This window comes from Chroicocephalus ridibundus, chromosome 2 (genome assembly GCF_963924245.1).
Source record: "Chroicocephalus ridibundus chromosome 2, bChrRid1.1, whole genome shotgun sequence".
Classification (NCBI taxonomy): domain Eukaryota; kingdom Metazoa; phylum Chordata; class Aves; order Charadriiformes; family Laridae; genus Chroicocephalus; species Chroicocephalus ridibundus.
This window is the reverse complement of record NC_086285.1, coordinates 158,225,112-158,247,150: the sequence shown is the minus strand read 5'-3', so window position 1 is coordinate 158,247,150 and position 22,039 is coordinate 158,225,112. Positions and strand designations below refer to the sequence as shown.

At 49.3% G+C, this 22,039-nt stretch overlaps 1 protein-coding gene across 1 annotated transcript; it reads right to left on the bottom strand.

The window, feature by feature from the left end:
- Positions 1-13,987: 13,987 nt before the first annotated feature.
- Positions 13,988-17,886, bottom strand: MYC (MYC proto-oncogene, bHLH transcription factor). The gene is made up of 3 exons (XM_063327533.1): positions 17,593-17,886; positions 15,939-16,653; positions 13,988-14,955 (listed from the first exon to the last, which is right to left on the bottom strand). Exons 2-3 carry the CDS (start codon positions 16,636-16,638, stop codon positions 14,393-14,395), a joined length of 1,263 nt encoding a protein of 420 aa, XP_063183603.1. The 5' UTR covers positions 16,639-16,653; positions 17,593-17,886; the 3' UTR covers positions 13,988-14,392.
- Positions 17,887-22,039: the final 4,153 nt, after the last annotated feature.

Below are 22,039 nucleotides of genomic sequence, written 5' to 3'. Positions count from 1 at the left end.
TCTGCTCCCCACTCTTTTAATTTAACTACTTGTGTTAATTTAAAGAAAATACATTCCTGTCCCCAAACAGTGATTCATCTCCAGGCGATGGTGACTCACCCGTGATTTTGATGGGGACAAAGCTCTAAGAGACAGGAGCAGGTGACAATAATAGAGCAGAAGCAAAGACTGGAAACTTTATGAAGCTGCTGGAAAGATTTCCACTGCCTTATGTGTGCTCTCAGTGGTGAATATAAGACAAAAAATAGAGAAAGGGAAGGAGTTACAGTAGCGTGGTGGCTACTCCAGTGTATAAGGAATATCCCCATCCAGAGTTGTGGGAGCAGATTATGCCATCATCATAGCCAGTTCCACTCCCCAGAATTTATGTAATTTTTTTTTCCAAAACAGTTGTGTCACTAGATTTCCGCCTGTCCATTTCTTCACGCAGATTATCCATAAACACGGGCTGGCACCTCTCTCAGTGGCTATTTTGAATGTAAAGAAAGATAACGGGTAAAGGAAACAGAGATGATCCATTTTGTAACACAGCTTTGTTAATGGAGCTGGGCTCAATTTCCCTTGGGCCCCAAAACTGCATGGGGCATCGTTCTCTGCAAGGCTGTAGGGAAGGTGTTTGGCAAATAATTGGGAGCATGTTCCAAGGAGCGGGAGATTTCTTAAGGCCCCTCTTCAGGGTGGCTTGGCGGTGACTCCAGAGCAGAGAAAGAGCATATGCAGCGTTGATATGAAGCACAGAAATAACAGAATTGTCATTCATGGCCCAATTGCAGGAGCGCGTGACTCAGGTGCTCCGTTTATTTCCCAAATTTGTGGATTAAAAAAAAAAAAAAAAAGTGACATTTTAAAGTGATGCCTTTCTGAGTCTGCAGCAAGACTGCACGAGTAGGGCAGAGAGATACAAAAACTCCGTTTGAGACTATGGAGAGCATTTAAGATGACGAGCTTGAATGTGATTTATGAAACAAGAAAGCAGTGGAATAAGGTGAAACCAAATGTCTGTATTACTAAAATTTTGACAGGATGGCACGTAGATCCAGAGATGAGCATGCTTGCCTTTGGGGGAGAGTTAAAAAACCTGTGAGCTGGAGGTTGAGCATCAGTACTGAAAAAACCAAATGTTGTGCGAGAAAGAAGAGAGAACTCGAGAGAGAGAGGCCGCACCATTCAATCCCAGCCAGATTTCCCAAGGAAGCCCCTGAGAAAGGGACTGACCGAGTCCCTGGGGAGAAGGAGTCGGGTTTGTTTGTTTTGTGTGAAGGGCGAAAGATCAGGACAGAAGTTGCAAGCCTGGGAGAGGAAGCGGAAAGTGATGCTGTCAGCAGGGATGGAAAACCCAGGATGCGAAGACATTGTCAGGCAACAGTTGTAGGTCTGGTTGCAGGACATAGCCCAAGGCCACCGAAGCTAATGATGTGTCTTTAGGGAGACGTCCCACACCAAGGGGATGTCCACCAGGAGATGCTCAGATTGAGAAGTGGCTGGAGATACCCAGCTATAGGGATGCAGAGGTCCAGGGTACATTGATTTGGGTTCCTTGGGCCCTGTGAAGAGAGGAGGAGACCAGGAGACCCCTGCGCACCCGGCAGCGCCCACGTGACGACTGTATGTCTCAACAGCAGCAGAAGACACACAAAGCGGGTAAAATGCCACCACGTTCCGGAGAGGAGCCTGGGGCCTGCTTCCCGCTTTTTGAAGCACTGGGCTCCTGGGAAAACCTTGCCCTCCTCACACAAGGATCCTGTTGCTAATTCGCAAAGAGGAAACTGATTAACTTGTCGGTTATTCTTTGGCACCTGTGATTGTGTTAGACATTATAAACAGGTCGGACCAGCCAAGCTGGCATAAACCACCGCAGTATCCCCCGGGTCCTTCCCTTTCTGTTTGCTTTCTTTTTTAGCCTTCACACTAATCTCTCCATCTATAACAAATAAACAACACTCATGTGAACGATTTTCAAGGGAGAGTGACACCGGCAGCCCTCGAAGTGTCACGACGGGCATGTTGCCACAGCCAAGCCACAACTTGAGCTCGGGGGCGATGCACGAGGCTCCTTCAGCAGCAGGATGGGAGCAGGGGACAGTGCGTGAAACCTGCGCCGGAGCTGGTGTCCCTCTCTTCTCAAGCCCGGTTGCTGTCTTGCCCTCACTTTAGAGTTCCACCTTCCCAAAGAGCTTTTTTATGGATGTGCTGCACACCCTCCCCGTGGGCCCAGCCGTGGGGCAGGCTTTGGGGCTGGGTCCTCTGGCGACTGGGGCAGGCTGGTTTGTGGCTGCAGGGCTGACATCTTGGGGGTTGGAACGAGATGATCTTTAAGGTCCCTTCCAACCCGAACCATTCTATGATTCTATGATCTTCCTTAAAAACAGCTGGGAGATTTGTGCTCTTTTTTAGCACGGCTGGTGATGGTGGCACCACTGCCCATGTCTCACGTAACGACCCAGCACCTCCCTAAGAAGTGGGAGACCTGGTTCAACGCCCTCCTTTGCATCTCTTTGCCACCCGGAGAGTGGCTGTGCCCTGGGTGCAATGAGCCACCTCAGACTTTGTCCTGCGCTGGCCCCTTTCTTCCCACCTCCCCTGTCAGAGGTAAAGGTGCCCACTGGCGCAGGACGCTGGCCTGGGATTTGGAAGCCCATTTCACAGCCAGGATGATGCTACTCCTGCACTACAAGGCACAGGATTCCCCCTGGGGTGGGAATGTGAATATGGCTAAACTGGTTCACTGCCATTAAATAAACTCCTTAGGCACTGGAGAAAAGACCTAAGGAGGGAGGGAGAATTATCTGGTGTGGATGTCTGTCATAAGCTGCTCATCAGCTCACTGGTTTAGTCCCAAAGAGAGTCCCATTTTAGCCCTGACCTCATGACGGCCACCCCTGTAGCTGGTATCCTCGCTTTACCAAGAGGAGATTTAAGCAATTGCATATTCCAGGCAAAAATTGAAAGCAGAGCAGTGGCAGTACCCACAAAGGCAGAGAAGCACCAGGCTGTGCCCCTTCCGCATCACAAATGATGATAATTAATTTTGCGTTGTGCCATGGGGGCAGAAGAAATGGAAACAGTTGACAAGCCGTAGGGATCAATGAATCTTATAATGCCCCTAAGATGCATATATATGCCATATCCAAGCTCACAGACATGTAAACGGAGGTGCAGATATGTAAAATATCTTGCCTGTTGCCGTACAGGGAGAGCGCATGGAGTTCTGGCTGGTGTAACTGGGAGGCACTGGAGCCCTGATCCCAGCCTCCCGTTCTCAGTGCCGGGTGAGAGACGGGGCTGGCTGAGTGAGTGGGATAACCAGGGCTGACATCCCCGCAGTATCATGATTCACAGCCCTTAATCGCTGTTAAACAAATCAAAAATGAAATTACACGTAAAGAGATGGGAACTACAGAGCCTAAAAAATGCAAACACGTTCTTTCCCATCAAATCTAATTAGATTTGCCAAAATCAGTGTGCATTGATCTGTGATTCAAACAGTATGCTGATAACAAATTTTCATGATAGACGTGGTTATGAAGCTACTTGCCTAAACTATGAATTAGCCCCTTCAGCAGAAGCTCTCAGCACATTTTCTCAGCGCGCTCTTCCACAGGCGGCTTTTAATCCCCAAACCAACAGGCGATCCCGTTGTTTAAGGCTGTCTGCTGAGCGTCCAGCAGAGAAGCCGGGCAGGCGGCATATTCGTGTGGACTATCAATCTTCGTTAAAATCAGCACGCCATTTTTAGCCACCCGTCTCAGCAAAACCGTAGTATGTGCTGGGAAAAGACCTTTCCACCACTAGGCAGAGCGGCTTGTTTTGTTGTCGTGCTGCGTAGCTTCACCTCGGCGACGGTGAGTAGAGAAAGCACGCGCTAGATGAATGGCATCACACAAACAGACTCCAGCTCCAGAAAACCAGCACCGCGCAGATGCTGCACGCTGTCGTTTGCCTTCCCGCCGGTGTCCAGTCTCTGCCCACAGGATTTCGGGATGTTATTTTTTTTTTCCACAGCTCGTGACAGTGAAGCCACAGCGATCTGTTTGGATGGTTTGTCTTAGAGCCAAATGATCCCGATAGGTACAAGGGAATGGAAGTGAGAAAACGAGGGCAGAGCAGGTAAATTTTAAAGAGGTCAAAGCAAATCCTTGACGTGCCAGGAGAGATCGAAGGACAGGATTTTCCATTTGTGCTCAGTTTCAGCTGAGCTTTGCATCCGCTGACATCCGAGAGCTCCTGAAAATGTGCCTCCCCTGAGAGCCAGAGTGCGTCCGAGTTTAAAGTTACCCAGAAAAAAAATGGCAGAGGGCAGGCAGAGCACTTGCATCTGTCTGTACCCCAGATTTATCCTTTCTCTGCTGTCTTTTCATCCAGAAACCATTATTGCTTCAGGAGAGGAAAACTGCAGTGGGTTTTTTGCCCTACCTTTAAAAGCAATGAGCATCCCCAACCACGGTTGGAGGCGATGGGACCTGCAAATGCCCAGCACCTCTGAACATTGACATACTCTGTGTTAAATTACGTGTAACAGCAAGACCCACCCTGTGAAGCAGTCACGACCAGGATGTTGGTCACTGAGCACTGGAACGGGTTGCTCAGGGAGGCTGTGGAGTCTCCATCCTTGGAGATATTCAGAAGCCATGGTCAAAAGGTCATGGTCTTGGACAGCCTGCTCAAGGTGGCACTGCTTGAGCAGGGGGGTTAGACCAGATGACTTCCAGAGGTCCCTTCCAACCTCAACCATCCTGTGATGGAGAGGGAAGTGCGTGAGGATATCCAGCACACCAGCTCTTTCACCGTGGCCCACTGTCAGGAGGAGGGGGCTGAATATGGAGGTAAATCACCAAGACCAAAGGGCTGGATCATGTACAGCACAGTGGAAATCACTGTGCAACTCCACAGCCTTGTTTGCCGTCAGCATTTTCATAAGCTCGTTATCCCAAAATTTACACTTTTTAAAAATCTGATGAGTTACAGTGATGCAGTATGGGCACAGTCACGCTAATATAATTTTTTTTTTCCACCTAGGGAGAAATGATACCAGAATAAGCATTTTTATCCCGGTGATATGGGATGGACTGGGGGTCAGTGGGGGATCCTGGTGCAAAGTCCTGCCCATCTGCACCCTGGCACCCGGCCTCCTCTCGCCCTGACCCGGCTGCGGTGCTCTCGGCTGGGTCCCCGCTGCACACCAGCTGAGCCACAGGCACGCAGAGGCCAAGGAGAAGAGAGGACACCTTGTCTGTACTTAGGTGGTACCATTAAGATCAACTGTACATAAGGCAGCAGCACGGTATTTTTGTGTGGCCAGGCAAAAAAAAACAAACATAAAGCATCAGCTGAGCTCACAAACCAAAGCAAATGGAACAGCACAGTATGGATTATATACTTTTCAACCTAAACTGCCCGCTGCAAGCTGTGGGTTACTGCATCTTCCCACCCACACCAGAACTGCCCACCCAAGGCGGTTACCAGAAGAAACCCCCCCAGCAGAGACAATGCAGGTCCTGAAATTACTTAAAACTGGAATGGGCTGTAAAACTTCATGAAATCCTGTCTGCCCTTCAGTTTTAAGTTGGATTTGGCGGAACCGGTTTTCAAACTGGCTGGAGAGCCAGGACGGGCCAGCAGGATCACCTCGGAGAGGCAGGAGGTAGAACTTCAGCTCCTCATGCCTAGGCTGATCTGAGCAGTTGTCCCCTCCACCAGGGAGGGTGGAGCGCCTTCCCTGATAAAAGGCTGAGCTCCGCAGACATTAAAGGAAGGTCGTTAGTAAAGATCAAAAGGTAGGAACGGGAGATAGAACTGCAACATTTGCAAAGTTACCAAAGCCTTCCAGTGAGAATGAAGAGATAGATGCTGTGATGCTAAATGAATGGGGCAATCTAGATGATGATATCAGAATTAAATTAATTAAGAGAAGATTAAAGAAAGATTGCAAAATTAAGGTTGTAATCCTGGCCCTGCTGGAGTCAATAAGAGCTTTGTGGTTTGTGTGGTGCTTCGTCAAGAGGCCGAGATTTTGCTCCTAATGCATACCAAGACAAAGGGAGGTATGAACCGAAAGCTAATTTACGCAGAGCCAATTAAATCAGGGAATAAGTAAGCTGTGGTGGCCTCATAGTCACAAAATCGAAACCGTGCATGGCTGGAGCGTCCAGCAGGATAAATATGATTCGTATCAACGTCATCACTGATCTGCACACTGTGGGGTGTTCATGATGGCTTCAGACAGGCTGCGGTAGGACGGACTCTACCAGATTTGCTGTAACATCTGGCAGGACAAAGCTTTCTATTCAAGGCGTTTTAAATAGATTTGAACCATCAAAGTGAGTTCACACCAGATCATCACTTTGCATTGCGTGGATGCGGTGTGTCTGTTCCAGGAGCCGGCACTCTCGGGTGGGATCTACTCTTCCTCGGGTGGGATTTACTGTTCCTCCGAGCAGGCTCCCCAAGGGCCAGCAACAGGGAAACCTCATGGAATCATCAACTGAGCTTAAAACCTTTTGTCACGTAGCGTTCCCATATGGTAGCGCATGACATTAATGGGAATTTGGCCACCAGCTTCAAAAAAGAGGAGTTTGAAAAGGAGTTTAGAGGGATGGGGGAACCCCCCACGGCTAGGCAACGCGGCGCAGCTGCAGGCCCCTCCGTGGCAGTCACCTCGCTGCCCACGTATTTTGCTCCAGCTGCTAAAGCAGGTCATAAATATCTGGCGGTTATTTTGGCCCCCGGAGCCCCATTAATGCTTTCGCAGTTTGTGTTCACTGTTTTGGGTGTCACACTCCGGTCTCAGTTTTAGGGCAGCGTGCTGACGTGAGTGGGGGAAGGGGCGGATTCATTTTAATCAGGCACCAAAAATCAAATTTCCACTAAAAGTACAGATGCTGATGAATACTTCTGCCCTTGTAAAACATGGAAAAATGCTGTATTGTTCCATAAGGGCAGGAGATTTTTTTTTTTCCTCTCCCTTTCACAAATGCAAAGGGAGGAAAGCATTTTTCAGTAACAATCCAGTTTTACAGGGAGGGAATAATATGTTACATAGTTGAATCACTTTGATGTCAGTTTTATTTTGCAATCACTTCATAAGATATTCATATAGCCTTTTACATTCCCTCAAAGTGTAGAAGTCTAGGCACAATACAATATTATCTTACTCTTTACCATAATGATGAATGATAATGAGAACGCATAATAAGATTTTACTTGTGCCCAAAGAAAAATCTGAGAGGGATTTTGCAGATCAAATTAATATTATAAACTAGTACAATTTATCAAAATAAGACGGCTTTTCTTCTCTGAATCCATTGTGAATCACAATGTCTGCAGCCAATACGTGGTGAACTATTAGAGTCCGATGGACTTTTTTGTCAAATCGCTGCCTATGAAAAATACTTGGTCGATAGAAGTAAAAAAAATAAATATAAATTCTCCTTTTTCCACTCCTGTCCATCACATTTATACAATATAAAAAGTCTGTTATTTGCAAGCTAGGTTGCAGCTGTCGTGTAACGATGCTGTTTACTGTTGGAAACCCAGCCTAGTCCAAGGCTGAGGTATCTTTGTTCAGGTTCCTCAGAAACCAACAGATCATATTCAATTTACCTCTGAAACTTGTACGTGCATGGAACATAGATTACAGCATAACGCTCGCAATATACCTTGTTACATCCTTTTAATTTAGATTCTGGTTACTGCTCCATTCCTGCATTTAACGCGTAGCCTAAAAGTAAATTCATAGAGCGCGGAATAGTGAAAAAACCCTGTTAGAAACTGGGGGTGGAAAAGTCGTCTTTGGTTCTGATCCAGCATCTTCACTACATTGTCTACATTTTTATTTGGTTTTAGATACGTCAACACCAGCCTTCCTAAAGCACTCTTGGTGGCAAGCCGTGTTCTGGTAGCAGTTATTACCGGGCAGGTTTTCTTTCTTGGGACGCACATGACATGAAAGAAACCAAATTATTTAAGGAGTGATTGCAGTGCAGTCTAATGAAAACCGGAAGAATTCTAGGAAACAGCGTTGCCCATATCAGACTGAATAAACCTGAATTAAGGACACAAATCAGACAGAATAAATCCGGGAGCTGAGCAACGTGGGGTCTGTGCAGTGCAGACACCATGTTTCGGCGGGGGAGGGAGAGCGGGGATATTTTCGTACGGCGGGGAAGCGTGTTAACCTTTCGTTCATGTGGGCTGTATCTACGTGGTTGCCGAGTTGATCCCTCTTCCCCTAATTCATCCGTAGCGCAGCGCGGCCTTGGGCACGAGCCAAAAAAGGGCTTTGCCAGACACTCAGCCGGGCGCTAGATCACAGGGACTACCTGCACCGAGAGGCTTTGTTTGGTCCTGCTGTCGTCACGGAGCAGATTAATGGGAGAAAAAGGAGTGGAAAGAAGCTCTCGCCCCGGCAGCTGCATCCCGGCGAGCAGCCCCTTGCACACGCGTGGCGCCTGGAAGAGAAACGTGCTGGGAAAGGGGAGCGCTGCCGCGGGACTGGGACCTGCCGGGGGGCGGCCGGAGGGAGGGGGCGGCGGCAGCAGGACTTGGCATTTCATCACGCACGCTCGCGCGTTTTGCCTACTCATAGCAGTTGTACGTAACGCACAATTCCTGTAATTTTTAATTTATTTTTTTCCCCCCTTCTTGCTATTTCTATCCTCTTTCATCATGGATAAATTAGCATGAAGGAAGCTGATGGGGCTAATTAGTTCCAAGCAGTGTTAATTTCTTTGCTTGGAACTATTTGTTACCCAGTCAGATTGCTCCATTTTTGCAGCTTGTATTTTAAAACCTCTTCATTAATAGCACCTAATCCTTTATTTCTTCTTCTTTTTTTTTTTTTTTTCTTTTTGATCCTATAGGGAAAACATAATTCCACATAATTGGGACATAGAAGCTTGCGATGGAAATTACACGTGGTTGCAAGAAAGGTTTTGCCTTGAATGGAAATGTATTCGACAAAACAGTAGCCGTGGCAAGACTCACAGAGAGACATAGATGAAGGGTGAGTTTAGCAACAAAATGCAATTGCCATAATATATAATGCCAGGAACTAACCCACCCGGCTGCTTTCTCCCGGACTTGTGCAGAACAAGGCATTGCACCACAATTCGTACATCAAGCTGGAAACTGCAGTGCTTGTGGGAATAAGACGCTTTGCCACCAAAGTCGACCAGAGCCATGGAGCTCCACCCTCAGCCAACGATTTCTCCCTCCTTTCTCACGGCTCTCAGCACGACCATGCAGATGTCCCTCGTAGCTTGGGCTCCCAGGCGTTGGTGGCGACTTGAAGCAAGGTTTGCTCAGTAACTACAAATATTAAATAGTTTCCACAAATGTCAGATGGAACTTTTTCATATGCATTAATATTCAGCGCCAAAGGTCATACTCTTTATTGTCAGAAAAACCAACTCATCTCATTTCTCAGTTCAAGAAGGACAGGGAACTGCTGGAGAGGGTGCAGCAGAGAACTACCAAGATGATTAGGGGACTGGAACACCTCTCTTATGAAGAAAGACTGAGGGATTTGGGTCTCTTCAGTCTGGAAAAAAGACGACTGAGGGGGGATCTTATCAACACTTATAAATACTTAAAGGGTGGGTGTCAGGAGGATGGGGCCAGGCTCTTTTCAGTGGTGCCCTGGGACAGGACAAGAGGTAACGGGCACAAACTTGAGCATAGGAAGTTCCACCTCAACATGAGGAGGAACTTCTTTCCTTTGAGGGTGGCAGAGCCCTGGAACAGGCTGCCCAGAGAGGTGGTGGAGTCTCCATCTCTGGAGACATTCAAACCCCACCTGGATACGTTCCTGTGCAACCTGCTCTGGGTGACCCTGCTCTGGCAGGGGGGTTGGACTAGATGATCTCCAGAGGTCCCTTCCAACCCCTATGATTCTATGATTCTGTGATTTCCTAGGAAGATGGAGTCTGGACACGCTTAGAGACAAGGCGCTTGGCCTCTGTAGAGATGTGGAAAAAATACCCTGTCATATAATCAAGAAAGGATGAAGAGGTGGTACTCTCACTGCCTGGGCAGTGTCTCACCCAATCCTGGTCCCAACTAGATGTGCGGTTACTGCTGCTCTTCCATGATGAGCATTACTCACACCGCCGAGTCCACTGCCATCAGCAAGGTGCTCCAAACACTTGCATCCTCCCTTCGGTCAAGATCTCTGTAGAAGGTGAATGGCAGAATTAGAAAAAAAAGCCAAACAACCCTTTGACTTCCCAGACTGTTATTCTGAATCTTGGATAATGTTCTCGCTGTTGCATGTCCCCACTGACTCTACAGCTAATGCCTGAGATGAGTAAATGGCACGAAGGGAGGTGAAACCTGATGAACGTCAAACATTTTGTACTGGAAATGAAATCCGGCTTCTGCGGCTCATCTATCTCATTTCTTGATTATTTTTTTTTCCTAGGCAGGTTTAGGCCTCGTCTACGTGGAAACCTCAAGGGGAAATGAGTGGTTAGTTTTCAGTCAGCAGAGCCGTTTTTTCAGAAGCTCCCATAGATGTTCTCTTAAAATGAGGAAATAGCAAACCCGTAAGCTGGAAAGTAAATCCTGAGTCTCTTCCCAAGCTGTCTGCCTGCGTTAGGATCCCCTATCGTTCAGTTTTATTCTTCTGATAATTCATTGGCCGATGACTCTTAACACAGATCAATCAAAACAAAAAGGTTGTTTAAAAAAAAAACCCAGCGTATTAGAAGATGGTTCATCTCCGTAGATGAAACAACCACCTCTACCTTCCGTTTTGAATAAATTCAGATGTTAACTGAAGTGGCCTGGCGTATTTCCAGTTTACAGTAATTCTATTCCACTTCCCTGAAACTCTCCTTTTAATACAACTCTGATGAAATGTTTGTCATCTCTCAACAGCCTGCAATGGTTGCAAAGTGCTACAGCAGCCAGAGTGGTTATGGCAGGGGTAAGTCAAATGATTTCTTTAGAGGCAGTGAGAAAATTTTCAAGAGCATCTTCCACTGGCGCAAGTCTGTTTCCCTGGAAGAAACATGGAATTTCCATGGAAGGCTCAGATGGGAGCTGAATTAAGCCAACACAGGTGCTTTTGTACATCCCAGTGCTCCCCCAGCACATTCTGTATTGATGTGTTGAAGTCATTCACGCTGTTAGTTGGCTGGAAAGACAGAACTTGTACACAAGGAAAAAAAAATGAAGCTGGAAACTTAAAAATCAGCATTATTAAACAAAAACAGCAAGAGTATATGATAAGGGCAATTTTATATTCACAACGATCATTTGTTTCTAGTTTCTTTTGATGCCATATTTTGCCTCATGTTTTTCTGGGAGAGAAGTGGCTTGAAATCTCCTGTGAAAGTCAAGGAGCAGAGGGATGAAGCTAAAAACGCTCCTTGTATTTCGAGTAGTGTTTTGGTACAGCTGTTTGGCAAGCACTGTAAATACTTGCTGCGTTTTATTTCACGGCTCAGAGGCTTCTTTTATAAGCTTATCTCCTTTATTGCTCCAAAACAGCAGCAAACCCCAACACTTCCTTATCCATATACAATGCGTTACTAACTGAATCCAGCCCGGATACTCGTGTGGGATGCCTGTGTCTTCCGAACTTCCTAACCTCTCGCGCAGAGTCGGAAAGTGGAAATCACCTTCCTCTTTATTGTAGCGGCAGTTTAATGACCAGGAGAAGTTTTTCGCTCCTGCACCCACGGGCTGTGTTAAATTTATTTATTTTTCACTGCATTGTTTTGGCACTTCATAACCCTTCAGAAAAGTGACAAATGTCATAAATATGAAGCGTCATCCCATAAAATCAGACTCTTTTAGAGTATCAATTTGTGATCCCGTTCATGATCCAGTGGACTCTTCCAGGAGGAAAGTGGCAAGTGGAACTGATGCTCAATTAAAAGGTGAGAGTAAGAAATTAAGTAACCGTTAAGTATCCTATTCATCAAAAGACCAAGAACCTTCTGCAGATAGAAGAAAAAACCCAAAACTATTCTCGAAATGATTTTAGAAGCTGACAAATAAGGAAAGCTTTATTAATCATTGTGGCCTAAGCTCATTTAATGGGGAGAAGCGAGGGGTTTTGCTAATCTGTGAAAGTGGGACCCAAAGGTGACAGACTTTTTTCATAGTCGGTGGATGGATCTACATCTCTCGCTTTGTTTCAGAGGATGGAGATACAGTTAGAAATTCTTGAACAGCAGCTTGCTTCTGTTCCTGAACAATATCTAAGATAGCAAGTGAAATTCATGTTCTTTTAAAATAAGTTATCCTGCCTAATAAAAGGTATAACTTTTCTGTTATTCAGAGCTGGAAGAGGTCCTGATTTACAGTTTGGATAAGATTAACAGTTTCATTTCACATCATTCTTTTTCCTCATAAGTGAATATCTGAACCATGCACTGAAAAAAGCAACTGCAGCCCACTTCTATAAACCCAGTTACAAGGGGCTGGTGTGGACAAATTGAAGAAAAGAGCTTTATTTTCTCCCATTTTTCTAACAGAACACTTCCCCCCCCCCCCCCCCCCCAAGAAATCTTCAGCCGAGCACTTAAAGCACCTCATTAAACGGGATTTAGACACTTACTTTCTTCTGGGAGTCCTCCCATGTGCAAAATTGTTAGGACGGTCACCCTAGGCTTTGCAGGACAGAGATCTTTGGCATCTACACTGTCCCTAAAATGCTACCTCCACTCCCCCACCCCATGTACACACACACACAGCCCATCTTCTTCCCACTCCGAACTCAAAAGGAATAGAAAACCTGAACCTTCGGTCCCAGTTCAGTTGCTGGCACTGGTGTTATCTGGCAGCACCGCTGCCCGGATGGTCGGAAGCCAAGCAAATATGTATTTAACGGGAATTATGAAAATCAAAAAGTACAAGGCTCAACTTTTTCAAAAAGCACCTTCTTCCCCCACATCAAAGGGCTCATTGATTTCTTGCTCAAGTTCTGACCGAAGTGGAGGTAAGTGGGTGAAAGGAGGGGGGAAAAAGATCAAACCTAGCCTTAGGAGCTGTGTCAAGCAAGTACTGTATTGCTCATCTGAAGCTGATCATGAGACAATTCCTGAATGTAAATATGATTTAATATATCTGACAAACGTTAGGAATCTGTCCCAGCAGATTCTTCAAGTGAGAAATAGCTCTTCTTTTCCTTTGCTCCCTTTCGTGCATCCTTGAACTTTGTATTCCTTGAAATCCCACCTAACTATTCACATGAATGCAGTGTTAAGGTGTTTGACCAGGAAGAGTGGCTCTGCCGATTTCAGCACTTAAAAAGGGAAAATGCTCTGTTGTTTTAACCACTTCAACACTCGCCATCTCGGTTTATTTTCTTATCCCATTTAACTCCTGTTCAAAATCAAACAGGAAGCAATTAAGGTGAGCCGACTACAAAGCAGCCCTCAAAATACAGAGCTGGGTCCCTAGCGCAGAATGAAGGTCATGCCCTGAAAATGTAATTATACGTATTTGGAAGGAAGGCAGAGCCCACACGCTGGGGTGACTGGTGTAAAAATACATCACCTCAACTTTACTTCCAGCAGGCAGATGACCGTGGCCAAGACAGACATTGCTACCACCCACCTTCATGGTGGCAACACTGGTTGAACTAACCAAGCACATTAGACCAACGATTTTATCTACTTGAATTAACACAAGGGCGGGGGGACAGGGGAGAGGAAGAAACTCAACTCCCTCCTAAGCTACAAAACTATCATAATTTCCTCTCAACTAACTCTCCTTTGGCTTCTGTCAGGTCACAGCCACGATGACAGGGAGAGGGATGTCATGGAAACGAGCATCTAATGACAACAGCAGGAGACAAAGCAAAGTCTTTACACAGTATTTAGCTAATTATATTTTGGGCAAATATTTATTTATCTAAAAACAAAATAAAAATCATTTTTAAAAGAAAAAATGTATTTAAATAAAAAACAAAATTGTGAAATGTTATGGCACAGAAGTTCAAGACAAGTATAAATCCAGTTGCCACAACTGTTGCGTATTAACGTTGCACATTTTTCTATAAAGACTTTATTAAAGATATTTACATGGCAATAATATACAGCAATCTGGGGACAACCTTTATTTGGGATTCTCATATGAAAAAAATGCCTTAAATACAAAATCTTAAAAGAAAAAAAAGTTGAAGAGTTCATCCCCAAGCATGAAGAATGTCCCGTCATCCCTTATGCCCGAAGTATCAATTATGAGGCAGTTTTGAGGTTCTGGCCAAACCCTTGGGAGATTCAGCCAAGGTTGTGTAGTCTCAAGTTAAATCGCACAGCATGCAGTTGCAATAGTTCCATACTCAATGGACTGGTGTAGTTCATGAGTGATATTAGAAACACTAATATTTTATCATTGTTTCAGTCTAGTTTGGGTGATTCTAAGCGATGCCCAAGAGTTTCTATGCACAAGAGTTCCTTAGCTGCTCGAGTTTGTGTTTCAACTGTTCTCTCCTCCGCCTCAACTGCTCTTTCTCTGCGATCAGTCTGTGTTCGTCTGACTGGATGGAAAGAACGTACTCCGTTGCTTTTTTCAGGATGACAACCTTGGGCGCCTTTTCGTTGTTGGCCACCTCGGGTATCTGGTCACGCAAGGCAAAGAAGCTCAGCTTCAGCTCGTTTCTCCTCTGGCGCTCCAAGACGTTGTGCGTTCGCCTCTTGTCGTTCTCTTCTGAATCTGACGTGCGGGGACTCGAGCATTTTCGGTTATTGCTGATCTGTTTGAGAACTCTGCCACTGTCCAACTTTAGCCTTTTTGCAGCTGGGTATTCAACCTTGGTGGAGGGAGGAGCGGCGTAATTGTGCTGATGGATGTTGACGTGACACCGTTTGAGAACCAGCGGGCTGTGGTGGGGCTTACTGTGCTCTTCTGACGTGTCTGTGCTGGACTCGGTGCTGGATTCGGATTCATTCGCTTCGGCTAATGTAACGACATCAATTTCCTCATCTTCCTCTTGTTCTTCTTCTGCAAGAGGGGGAAAAAATAAATCATAAGCTGATCTGCGCAAATACTCTGTATTTATAAGGGAAGGTTACTCTGAGCTGCACAGCGAGGAACTGGTTGATAAAACCTTCTTAAACCCATCTGATGCTGCTGGACTCCACTTTCCCCAAGAGCCTTTCCTTTAAGGAAGTGCAATAGGACACATGGACCGCGCTCCAAACCCCGGCTCCCTGATTTCAAAAGTTGCAACGATCTTGCGTAATTCCGAGGAGCGCATGAAAAAGATAGCAGGAAAGTTTAACCTCGGTTGTCAGCAGTACAGCGCAATAAAGCTCCCAGACTCAAGCTGCCCTTAATTAAGGATTTAGAAGGCTTTGGCCACGCCTCAAAAGAAAGCTTACTTAACACACATGTGTATTCAGAGACATTTTCTGAATCTCTCTTGATCTGCTAATTTGCGGAAAATCCAAGGCGGGGGGCGGGGGGAAGGAAGGCTGTAGCGCTCGAAACTCACGTTCAACCCAAATTTACGAGGGAGCGGAACAGGCTGTCAAATACCTAAGGAAGCATTTCTAAAACTTTCCCAGCCCCATTCACTCCTCTGCAGTCACTTTCACTAGCACCTCCCCGACGGCGCATTCCCCCCGCGGCTCTCGGGCGGGAGTTAACTCCTTCCCGGCCCACGGGTGGCACCGGGAGCCACTTTCACCGGGACACCGCATCCCAGACCGGCTCTGACCCCGTTATGAAAGTTTCTCCCTCCCCCCCCTCGCTTCTTTAGGTTTTTTTTTTCGCCCCCCCCTCCTTTCTTCCCTCCACCCCTGGAGGGAAAACTGGGCTGGTTTTGCAGGAAATAAATTCGCTGGGAGCCTCTCCGTGCCTCGCTAACGTGGCATTTAAAAAAAGCCCATGAGGGGAGGGGGGAGAAGGGGGGGCCGCCAGCGGGTTTCCACGCCTCCCCCCCCCTACACACAGCACCACCATCACGCGTGGGTCCCACTCACCCGAGTCGCTGCTGCTGGTGGTGGGCGGCGTGTCGTCGCCCAGCAGGGACGCGGGGCTGGCGCCGGGGGGTCCGGCCCGCGGGGCCCGCTCGCTGAGCGGGTAGGGGAAGACCACCGAGGGGTCGATGCAGTCGGCGGCGGCGGCCCCCAGGTCGTGCAGGTAGAGGCCGGCGGAGGCGACGGGGGAGGCGGCGAGGCCGGGCGGCGGCGGCGGGGGCCCGGCGGGCGGCGGGCCGGGGCGGGCGGCGGGTCCCCCCACCTCCCGGCGGGCCGCCTGGTAGGAGGCCAGCTTCTCGGAGACCACCTTCTCCAGCTTGGCGGCGGCGGAAAAGCCGCTCCACATGCAGTCCTGGATGATGATGGACTTGACGAAGGACTCGTCGTCCGGGTCGCAGATGAAGCTCTGGTTGACCATGTCCCCCCCGAGGAGCTCGGTCACTATCTCCAGCTGGTCGGCGGTGGAGGGGAAGCAGGAGGCGGCGGCCAGGCTGGAGCGGCGGCTGGGGGAGAGGGGCGGCGTGGGCAGCAATTCAAACTTCTTCCAGATGTCCTCGGACGGGGCGGGGGGCTGCAGCTCGCTGCCCCGCTGCTGCGCCGCCAGGTAGAAGTTCTCCTCCTCCTCCTCGAAGTAGAAGTAGGGCTGCACCGAGTCGTAGTCGTAATCGTAGTTCTTGCTGGGGAAGCCGGCGCTGAGCGGCATCGCGGCGGCTGGTGCCTGGAAGGGTTGGGGGGAAAAGGGGGCGTCCGGGTGAGCCGAGCCGAGCTCCGCCGCGGGGATCGGTTCACCCCCGGGGATCGGCGGCCCCCCCGGCGCGCAGCGCTCCCTCCCGGCTCCCCACGCCGTGCGGGCGGGTAGAAAGCGCAGTCGCGTTTAGTAATTAAAAAAAAAAATACTATAATAATGATAAAATAAAATCCACGACCTCCCTTCACTCCCTTCCAAGCTCGGCAGGACAACCGGACAGCGCGACCTGATGTACCGAGGGGCCGGCTGCCGGACCACCCTCCCCGCGGCTCCCCCGGAGGGGGCTGCAGCAGCTCGGCCGGGCTCGTCTCCCCGCCCCGCTCACACCGGGCACGGCGCCGGCACGGAGCCCCCTTCCCTGCCGGGGCCGCAGCGCCATCCCCATCCCGCCTCCCGGGAGCCGGGCGGGAAGGGGCGGCCGGCAGCTTCCAGCCGGGAGCCGGGTTGCCCCCCAGCCACCCACCTGGGCGTGCTGGCCATGCACGGGGACCTTGGCAAACTTTGCCAAATCTTGTCAAATATACATACGTATATATATATACGCGCATATATATATACACACGTATATATACAAGCAATACGTGCAATAACCATTGCCTGCCCGCGCATACGCGGGAGCAGCAAATGCTTACACCGCGCCCCCCCCCCCCCAAAAAAAATTAAATTAAAAAGAAAATTAAAATCCGATCGCAAGAAAGAGGATGGGGAGCGCCGGTGCCCCGGCAGAGGAGAGCGTCCCTCGGGAGGGACCATCGGTATCCACGTCCGCGGAGCGCAGCCCCGCCAGCAGCCCGGGTGTCACCAGCCCGTGTCAGTCCAAACGCCACAACCGCGGGAGAAGGAGGAGGAGGGGGAGAGGAATCGAAGTGATGGGGGGGGGGGAAAAAGCAAGAGCCCCCCGCAACTCACCGGCTTCTCCAACGCGCCAGCTGCGAAACGTAGCGAGGCAATTATTGCGGGCGGCGCGGGGAAACAACAAAACGAGGAAAAAAAAATATAATATCTATAGTAAAATTAAAAAGAACAGCCGGAAAGGACGGAGAAAAGAAAAAAAAAAAAAGGACAAAACGCCGGGAGAATGTAGATCTCTTCCTCCCACCACGGTTTCTTTTAAAAAAAATAATAATAACCCAGGGAGCAGCGGAGAGCTGCCGCCTTCCCGGCGTGCGGCGGTTGTAGGTCCAGGGCTGCGCGGCGCGCTCTGTCCGGTACAATAGAAGTTTAGTTGCTTTCCTCCTTTAAAGCGCCGCCGAGGGGCGGGCGGGAGAGGCCGCGGGGGCGGAGGCAGCTCCGCGGGGCCCTGCGCGCTCCCGCCCTGCGCGCCGCCGCCCTGCCCGTGCCCGCCCCTTGGCGGCCGCGCAGGGATCCGCGCTCCCGCGGCCGGGGGAGGGCGCGCCGCGAGGGGGCGGCCGCGCTGCTTCCGCGCTGATACGCGCTCTTTTGACAACCCCCCTACCCCCCGCACTTCAATCCCCCCACCCCTCCGGAGAAATACGCGCCGGCGCTTTTCTGCTCCGGGGGAAGGGCCGGGGGGAGGCGATGCCGCGCTCCGCGGCCCTTTTTATTTATTTTACTATGGCTTTTTTTTTTTTTTTTTTTTTCCTTTTTACTACGAGCCGCGCAAGGAGAGGTCGGAAGTAAACATAGTAAAAAAAAAAAAAAAAAATAGTAGTAGGGATTAAAAGGCAGCTCCTCGCCGTTCCCCTCCTCCCGCCGGCCTCGCAGAAGGGAGAGGCGATGCCCCCCGATGGCGGCGGGAGGGGAAGGGGCTTCACCCTCTCCTCTAGCCCTCCTCGAAGAGGCTTCGGCGGCACCGAGGGCGAGCTGGCCCCGCGGGGGGCAGGGGGTGGCCGGGGGGCGGCGGGAGGAGGGGGGGGGGGGGGGCGCTGGCTTCCGGCACAAAGGAGCTTGTGTGGCTCGGGCACCCCCCGCCCCGGTCGCCGCTTGATTATCCCGCCTCTGCCGGCGCCTGCGGAGGATTAAACCGGGAGAAGGAGGCTGCCGGAGGAGGGGGGGGGGGGGCGCGGAGGCAGAGCCCCACGGGGGTCACCTTGCAGCCACGCTCCTTTTGGCCGTCCACGGGGATGCTCCCGCCCCTGCTCTGACCCCCCCCCCCCCCCCGCCGTCCGGGCGGGTGCAATTTACGCACCTGCGGTTCCCCCGCCGCGCCCCCGCCCCCCCCCAGGATCGCTGCTACCCGCCGCGCATCCTACATCCCCCCCTCTCCCCGCGCCGCGCGGGGCTCCGCACCCGCGGGAGATGGAGGGACACCCCTGTGTGGCCCCCCCCCCCCCCAAACAAAAAAGCTGCCAAGCGGCTGTCCCGTCCCCCGGGGGGATTTTTTTATTCTATATGAATATTTATTTATTCCCCACCCCAGCTTTTTTCTAAGCAGACGCCGAGCGCAAGCCCTGGTGGGGGGGGTGACGCGGGGCCGCTCCGCGAGGCGGGAGGACCCGTCCCCGTCCTGTCCCCCCGGGTCCCTCCTCTCCCTGTTCCCCCCCGCCCCGCCTCCGGCCGGCGCTGGGGGCGGCCCCGCTTTCCCACGGCCGCGGCCGCCGCTACCGTGGGGCCATCGCGCCCTCTCCCGGCCGCTCCGCGCCCGCGGGGGGAGGCGCGCAGCCCCCGCACCTGCGGCTGCCCCGACCCGCCCCCCCACCCCGTGGGCTGCAGCCCCCTCCCCCAAAATACCCCCCCTCCCCAAAAATACCCTCCCCTCCAAAAAAAAAAAAAAAAAATGCTCTCCCCCTCCTATTTTTTTTGGTCGGCCGTTTGTGCTGAGCAGAGTTTCGCCAAGCGGAGTGTTTTCAAACATCAAATTCCTCCCGGAGCAGAGGGCTGCAAGCCAAATTGGGACCATTTTCTGCTGGCCCGCGCTCTGTTGGTAAAGGAGGGACAGTTGTAGGCAGAAAAAGTGATAAAAGAACCAAGAGCCGTTGTACGGTCGTGATGTAGATGCTTCCCCTACTGACATGTCGGGAATCGGATTTACCCTTGCTCAGAGATGGCTTAAAATACATGGTGCTATTTTTAAATAACATCACCCTCTGCCTGTAGTAGACCTCGCCGCTGTGAATGGAAATAACGTGACTGAAGGCAGGCCTGAACTCAGCCAGAAAGGTGCAAGATCCAAATTAATCCAGTTACAACTGGTGTAAAATGCGGTGCGGGCACTTTTATCTATTTAAGAATGGCATCGGAATAGCCAGATACACAATAAATGTCCTCAAAATTATAAAAGCTGTTGAAGTTCAGCCGGAGCTGGTAACAATAGAAATATTTTGAAATTACTCCAGTATAGATAAGGTTGAATATCATAATCCTGTTAATGATGCAATATAATCATAGGCAGTGCAATTAACTGTAGTATCACAGAGGATTATGACTTGAAGTGAGGAATAAGTAACATGAGCAGATGGACTCTTAAAATACCCTGTGTTCACATGAATGGAAAAACAGGAAAGGAGAACTGGAAGAAATGTGCTATTGAAACAATACAGCCTTCAGAGGAAACAGTCTTTAAAATATTCGATAGGATTTCTTCAGGTCTCCTGCAGACTGTAAGTTCGCTTTTTCTTGGGGAGCCAGCTCTGAGGTGTACCAGCGCGGCCCTTACGTGGCAGTTTTAGCGCGGACAAAGAAAGACATTTCGCTCCGATTTCTTATGTCCGGCCCCAGCTGTAAAAGAGTGCAGGCAAGGTATGAAATCAGTAAGTATAAATCTCCAGGAAAAAGGCCATTTTGACAAAATAGCTGTTATAGGGGAAGAATAAATACACAAGTATAACATTAAGGAGACAGCAGAGTCAACGCGATTGTTTTGGCATGGGGGGGTTTCGTGACAAATAGGAAACAGGAGGGGGCTCAGACAAGAGCCTGGGTGGAATTTATGTGTGATGGCAGAATGGGAACCTGTGCGAAGCAGAAACGAAAGCAAAACCTGAGAGAGAAGTGGAGATGGTGGAAAAAGCTCTCACACCTCTCCGCGTCTGGAAACCCCTGAGACAATTCGTAACATTATGCGTGCCTGTGCCACCTACTGCGTGTTTTATTTTCAGGACACATCTGCCAATTTCTTTTTCACCGGACAAAAAGCCATCTAATAATCGTAGGGTCACCATGAACTCGTAGCTATCTTGCGAAATTTCTGCTGAAATTTGCACTTGACCTCTCCACAGCTTTACAGGTGGCTGGTCTTCAACTGGTGAGAAATGGAAAAGCACTAACTAGATGTTAATTAGTCCTGGGAAGTCCTAGCTCCTTGTATGAGAGGTTTACCCAATGCGGTCCTTGCATTCAGAGCTGTTAAAATAGGTTTAGTGCATCTATGTGCATCTGATAGCACCCGTGCAGGGACCCGCGTCTCCATAGCTACCCCAAAGGACCCCAAAGTCCAAAAAGCCCACACAGCAGGGGCAAGAAGAATCGGATTTGCCTTATCACTATAAAAACCAGAAAAGAAACGTGTTACTTTTTCATCTCTTTCAGTGGCTGTAATTTTTTTAACAATAGGAGGTGAGATGTGTGTAGGCAGAAGCTGACAGAGTTTCTGCAAGCTGCACAGCATTGACTAAATTAGTAACATCTTCCTGCCCTTCTCTTCCAGGCTCACGAAGACTCATATGGTGTACTAAGAAGTACCTTCTTGACGGACTTCCCCAGTGAGAAGGAGAAAGGCAGACGTCTAGGAAAGCCACCGTCCTTGTCTGTGTCCCGTGGTGAAAAACACAGACCAAAATACACCTCCTGTCGAAGACGTAGAGGGACCAGCACCTCTGCGGTTTCCGTCATGGCTAGCCCAGTATGGCAGCCCCAGCCATGGGCTACAACTCTTTAGAATGATAATAAAGCGTGCAGAAGAAAGCAGCGGGTTTTGTGGATGATGTGTCATCAGTAAATATGAATGAGAGGATCACAACAGTATCATAAAATAAAATAAAATAAAATAAAATAAAATACAATAAAATAAAATAAAATAAAATAAAATAAAATAAAATAAAATAAAATAAATAAAATAAAATTAAATATAGTGGTGCTAGTTTTAAACCAGAGGTAGCGCGTATCAAATACTAAGCTCTCATCTGCTGTTGGAAGCCGAGGCTGCGCGTCCTCACCTTGTGGATGTCCTTCCTCAGACAGTGATGTCATGGGGTCAGTGAAAGTGGCATCTGGTGTCATTTATTTATTTTCCTTTCCCGCGTGCTCTCAGCTGTGTGCCCAAGGGTGCTCGCAGCAAACATGGCAGCTTCTTCCTCTGCATCGTGCTTCTCGTAATCTGCCAGACTGTTTATTCCCAACAGGAAAAGGGAAATGCACAGAAGGAAATAGAAGAAAAGCAAATGGGGAGAGGGCTGGG